This window comes from Gorilla gorilla, chromosome 4, assembly GCF_029281585.2.
Source record: "Gorilla gorilla gorilla isolate KB3781 chromosome 4, NHGRI_mGorGor1-v2.1_pri, whole genome shotgun sequence".
Lineage (NCBI taxonomy): Eukaryota > Metazoa > Chordata > Mammalia > Primates > Hominidae > Gorilla > Gorilla gorilla.
Window position 1 is genome coordinate 181,855,756 of NC_073228.2, and position 6,000 is coordinate 181,861,755.

The 6,000-nt window shown below is 55.2% G+C and overlaps 1 protein-coding gene across 15 annotated transcripts in view; it reads right to left on the reverse strand.

Moving 5' to 3' along the window:
• The window catches only part of PHYKPL (5-phosphohydroxy-L-lysine phospho-lyase), a 25,053-nt gene extending 19,997 nt beyond the window's left edge, over nt 1-5,056 (reverse strand). For 8 of the 15 annotated variants that reach the window (XR_008679628.2, XM_063707023.1, XM_063707025.1 and 5 more), the window contains exons 1-3: nt 4,717-5,035; nt 3,630-3,748; nt 2,150-2,309 (exon numbers count right to left, since the gene is read on the reverse strand). Coding sequence is in view for 11 of the 15 variants with exons in the window: in XM_063707023.1 (XP_063563093.1) it covers nt 2,150-2,309; nt 3,630-3,748; nt 4,717-4,775 (338 nt within the window). In the remaining 4 variants the exon portion in view is untranslated. The other 7 variants (XM_063707026.1, XM_055386425.2, XR_004069010.3 and 4 more) reach the window with 6 other exon arrangements.
• Between the last annotated feature and the right edge of the window lie 944 nt (nt 5,057-6,000).

The following is a 6,000-nucleotide window of genomic DNA, read 5'->3' on the forward strand; positions in this document are numbered from 1 at the left end:
AAGGAGAAGACCAAGGAGGAGGACGCCAGGTGAGAGCAGGTGGTGGCCATGGAGATGGAGAGGTGGAGGGAGTTAAGAGGCATCATGCAGATGGAGGAGGCAGGATTGATGCAGGACTGGGGAGCGTGTGGTTTCTGCCTGGAGCAGATATCGGTGGTGATGCCCTTTACAAGGCAAGATGAGTGGGGGTGAGTGGGGATAGCCTTCTTGGGCAGGTGAGGGAGAACAGTACCATGGTCCAATCAACCCTTGCCCTTTTGAACACATGAAGCTGGAGATGTTTGTCAGATGTCACAGGGGCAGTTAGAACCTCGAGTTGGAACACATGGGACATATCTGGGCTCAAAAAAATTTGTGAGTCACCAACACATGGATTCTATGTAATACCAAGAGAATGGAAGAGATCACCTGAGGAGAGGGCTCGGAGAGAAAAGTGGCCCAGGATCAGCCCCAAGGAACAGAGGAAGAATCAGCAAAGAAGACAGGGAAGGAGTGGCTAGAGAAGCTAGTAGAAAACAGGAGAGCACAGCGCCCTGGAAGCAAGAGGACAGAGCACTTCCGGAGAGTGGTAACTGTCAATTACTGCTGGGACAGAGTAAGACAATGCAGCAAAGAGATTGCTTTGGATTTGGCAACATGGAAGTCACTGGAATCCACACAGAATAAAGCTGGTGGCATAAGACTGCCCCTCCTCCACCACCACTGAGGAAGCACCAGCTCCCTGCTCTTTCCAGAGGCTCCAGCTCTTGACATGGGAAATGTCTGGGCTCAAGTTTCTTTCTTTGAACTGCTGTTACCCCACCTGTAAAATGAAGATGGTGAATTCCACTTCCTAGAAATTATCTGGGGTGCAGATGTCTGTACTGTGTGAGTGGCCACAATAATCATCACTATAATTCAACGCCACCACCTATGATTTGTTGGAATGTTCTCTCCCAGATACACTGTAATCGCCTGCCTGTTTGTCTCCACTGCCGATCCTAGTGTGAGCTACCATGACCTTTCACCTGGCCACTGAACTGGCACCTAACAGTGTCCACTCTTGCGCTCTGTTCCCTGTAAGATATCGTTTCCTGATTAAAGCCTCCGATAGTTTCCCAATGCTCTTAGGATAAAGACAGCTTCCTCACTTGGCGGAGAAGGCCCTAGGTGATGCGCCCTGCTTGCCTGCCAACAGCTCACAGCCTCTGCTTTCCCTTCGTGGACTTCTTTCGGTTCCTCAAGTGTGCTGGGTACCATATCCTTTCCTGCTGTAGGGCCTTTCCACAGGCAGTTCTGTGTGGTGACCAACCTTGACAAGAGTTTTGATGAGACTATTTTTTTTTTTTTTTTTTTTTTTGAGATAGAGCCTCTCTCGGTCCTGCAGACTGGAGTGCAGTGGTGCAATTTTGGCTCAGTGCAACCTCCGCCTCCCGGTTCAAGCGATTCTCCTGCCCCAGCCTCCTGAGTAGTTGGGATTACAGGCACCCACCACCACGCCCACCTAAATTTTGTGTATTTTTAGTAGAGATGGGGTTTCGCCCTGTTGGCCAGGCTGGTCTCAAACTCCTGACCTCAGGTGATCTGCCCACCTCGATCTCCGGAAGTGTTGGGATTACAGGCATGAGCCATCGTGCCCAGCCTTGACGAGACTTCTGATGCAGTGGTAGCACCCTTCCTTCCTCCTCTTCTAGTTATCTCCTAGTCAGCTCTTAGCTAACAGCCCTTCCTCAGGGAAGGTTTCCCTGAACCCCCAGGTCAGGTCCCCTCACTTTTTCTAGGCCTCATGATACCCTGTACACTTCCTCCAGAGCCCTCCTTGCAATTCTGTATTTCTTTGAAGAATCACTTGATATTTTCCTTACTGAGCAACCCCCAGGCAGGGATTTTGGCTGTATCCATAAGGCAGAAATAAAGGAACATATTACCTCACTAAGCCCCAGCAATGATCCTAGAAAGGAGGTAATAACATCCTTCAATAAGAGACAAGGAAACTGGATCCAACAGAGAAAGCATCAGGGCCTACAGCCGGGAATCTCAGGAGCCTGGTGCAGTGGGGGCTGCCTCTCCAAGTCCACACTCGGTCAGCTACACTACACTGGGCCCATGTGAGTGACTGTCTTTGTTACCGTCTCACCCTCTTCCCGGGGGCTGGCCACAGTCCACTTACCCAGAATTCAGGAAATAGAACACACAGAGCTGCTCCGGCAGGGTCTCTGACAGCCTCTGCGCATAGTCCACGATGTTGTCATGCAGGTACCGGCTGTTGGTGTTGAGCACCTGGTTCTGTTCATGTGCTGCTCGGACCACGAGAGGGTGGCAGTGCCCAACTGGAAGAGGGCCGCCTCCATCACACGGCTGGCTCCACTCAGCCAGTCCCACTGGGCCTCCCCCAGCCCCAAGCTATAAACCCAGCCAGAAGAGATGTAGTTCTAGAGGGAGAGGTAGAAAGAGGGCAGTCTGAAGGCAGAGCAGGGAGAGAGAAGCTGGTTCTGGAAAGGCAGATCCAGGAGTTCCTGAGATTCTGGCAGAAGGAAAGCCTCTTCAGCAGAAGAACCCTGTCTAGAAAGCCCATGTCTTTAAGGAGGCCTTTTTTTTTTTTTTTTTTTTTTTTTTTTTTTAACAGGGCCTTACTCTGTCACCCAGGCTGGAGTGTAGTGGTGTGATCATGGCATTCACTGCATCCTCACACTCCTGGGCTCAAGTGGTCCTCCCACCTCAGCCTCCTGAGCAGGTGGGGCTATAGACACCAGTCACCATGCCTGGCTAATTTTTAAGTTTTTTTTGGTAGAGACAAGGTCTCATTATGTTGCCCAGGCTGGAAGGCCTTTTGAGGCTTGTATGACAAAAGTGGGGTGGGGGGTGACTGTCAACTGGTTTCACTTCACCAGCCAAGGGGGCTGGTGGTAATCTTGATTGTCAAAGGCCAAGGATAATAACAGTGAATATGTACTGAGAGCTCACCCTGTGCCAGGCACATTCAGAGCAAGCTACATAAATTAACACACTTAATTCTCCAAACACCTTAAAGTGGGTACCTGGTATCATTATGTCTTTCACAGATAAGCAAACTGAGGCACTGAGAATGAAGTAACTTGCCCGAGACCACAAGTTAGTAAGTAGGGGACAGGGATTCGAGCCCAAGCAGTCTAAGACTAGAGTCTCTGCTTTTTTTTTTTTTTTAACCTCAACTTTATTCATCTTCCATGTGCCTGCTGAGTCTCAGACTCCCTTTCTTTCCATCAGCTCTGGCAGCCTCATCAAGATGACTGAATTCCTACTTCAGCTCCCTTGCCTAGCACCTGAGATGGCCAATGGGGCTGAAGCACTACCATGACCCCAGCACTTGGCCAGCACTGTGCTACGTTGCTGGTCACAGCTGGGCCATCTGCCACTTTGTGAGCTAATCATCAGTCCCAAGTGGAACTAGTCTCACAGACCTAGATTGCTGACCCCTGCCTGGTTTAGCACAGCTCCAGATTGCAGAATTCCACAGCTACATTGCAAAGGCTGAGCCTCCTCTGCATACTGACAGTGCCTCAACTCCACCCAGGTTCTCCACACCTCTCGGCAATCTCAGGTCACCTTGGGACCAGGTTCACAGCACTGCCTTCCTCTCCTGCCCTGCCAGCCTGAGGTGTGATACTGACCGTGCGCCACATTGCTGATGCAATCGATGTATTCTGCCCCCTGTTCATCGTACATGTACTGCCCTTGGGCCCGGACAATCTTAACAGGATCCTCGGGAAAAAAGAGTCTGCAGGAAGAGCTGTGGGGACAGGCAAGGAGTGGACAGCCATGTCTGAAGACCGAAAGGGTGAAGTCTACTCATCACAGACCCCCGCCCACCCCTTCCTAGTTTCTGGGGGGGTGGAAATGAAAGCTTGAAGGGCAAGGTGCTGCTTCCCTGCCTTGTCTCTCCACTCCACAGGTGGTTGCAAAGGAGGAAGCAGATGGGGTAACAAGTTGCTGAAACTTAGAATTGTTTCTTAAAGCATTTTAAGCCTCTGTGGCCTCCTTGCTCATTTCTGCATGTGGCCACGTCAGTCTCCTGGATCCTGAGAAAAGGTGGCTGCCCCGTCCCACGGGGACTCCATAAGGCCGCGTGTCCTCGATGGGATGGGACAGGGCACCAACATTAGGTGCCTGGCTCTCAGCCCTAAACAGCTCCTTGCCAGCCACGTGGTCCTGCTGCCCCTCGCTGGGTGCCAGCCCTAAGCTCCAGTGGGAGGCTACCTCACCCACCGTCCCACCGAGGGCCCCCTCACAGGCCAAGTGTGCTGCCTGTGAACCGACTCCCCCGACTCTCCCTTGTCTGTCCTTTCAGCCCCCTCCCAGGTCACTCTCGAGCCAGGCCCAGGTGCTGCTGACGGGCCGCCCTGGGTGAGGTCCTCTCAGGCGCCAGGGTGAAGGTCTTCTCCGGGGTAAAGGCTGCCAAGCGAGGCTGACACAGCCGAACAGCGGTGAGGGCGGGGCCGTCTCCTGAACTGGGCGGCCTGGAGAAGGCGCTGTCGGGGAGGCGGCCCCGGAGACCACCCGCCGGGACTGCCCAACGGCGCCGCCCGCTTCGGGCCCTAGAAGCTCCAGCGGGGCCGGGGCAGTGGCCGGACGGGATGGGTAGCAGCGGCTTCCTAGCCGGAGGCGCGTGCGTCGTGCGTGCGTGCGTCGTGCGTGCGCGTGCCTCTCCGCGCAGCCCCGCGCCCCCCGCCGCCCGCCGCCCGCCCCCCGCCCGGGTACCTGATGAGCCGTTGCCTGAGGGCCAGGGTGTCGGCCTTCGGGCGCTGGTCTGCGGCCATGGTGGGTGGCCGTCAGTCGGTGCCGTGACGCCACGCGGGGACGTCACCGCGCGGGCTGGGCCTCCAAGGCCCCGCTCCGGGCCCCGCCCCTGCCTGGGTCGGGATTTGGGGCTCAGGTTCGCACTCGGCCCCGCCCCGAAGCGCCCGCGTTGCGGTGGTTCATTTCTTCGCTTGCCCACTGGGCCTGGCAGCCTTCCGGCCTGTGGTCGTGCCTTGGCAGTCCCGCGCAGGAACTCGAGCGCCGCCCCGTCTCTGGTTCCGGGACGCGCCGCAGGCCCCGCCCCGCAGGCCCCTGCGGCCTCCCTTCCGGGAAAGGGTCCCGGACGACCCCGCCCCTGCTCCCGGCGCCCAGGCGGGGCTCGGAGCTCCTGCAGGCCTTCTCTGGGCCAGACTCAGTCTTTGAGTCGCCTTGTGCATAAAATGGGATGAACTGTGAGGCCTAAGTGCGAGTATGTGACTGGTACCTTACCCGGGCCTGGTACACAGTAGGGGCCTCAGGGTGGGAGAAGCGGGTCCTAGGTTTTCCCAGCCCCATGAAGGGACAGCAGGAAGAGCAGAAGGAGAGCCCAGGGTCCCTTCTGGGGCTGACCAAGGAGATCACCATGGGCTTGACCTTCAGGGCACCATAGTTCCTGCTAGAATCTAGGCAGGGTGAACTGGACGAGCTATATCAACGCTGAGAGAATCATGCAGTGTTTGGGCAAGAAGAGAGGTTGGGAATCCTCCTTGTGGTACATGTCGGTGACCCTGAAGCCCAGAAAGGGAAAGGGTTCTGTTGTCAGACACGCAGCAAGGCTGCAGAGGCTGGACTCCTACTGAGGTCTTCTTGACTCCCAGCCCAGGGAGTGAGAAGAAAAAGTCTCCCAAGGGGCTGGGATATGAGAGAAAAGCCCCCTCCTGGGGTGAGGCACTGGGGCTTTCTGCCTTGAAGAACCCTGGAACACGGGCCTGGGACTGCAGCAGGTGCAGGAGAGGCTCCTGATTGTCCCTTCTTTCTGTCCACATCATGATTCCCAGGCCTCTGCTTCACTCCCTCATTGCTGATTTCTTCTTCTCTTCCCAATACAGTTGTAAGATGCATTAAGGCATTTATTGAACTCTTGACCTCAGATGATCTGCCTGCCTCGGCCTCCCAGAGTGCTGGGATTACAGGCCGGGTGAGCCACCGCACCCGGCCGCTTAAGGCATTTATTAAAGAACATTTGGAGTTTCTTTTTTCTTTATT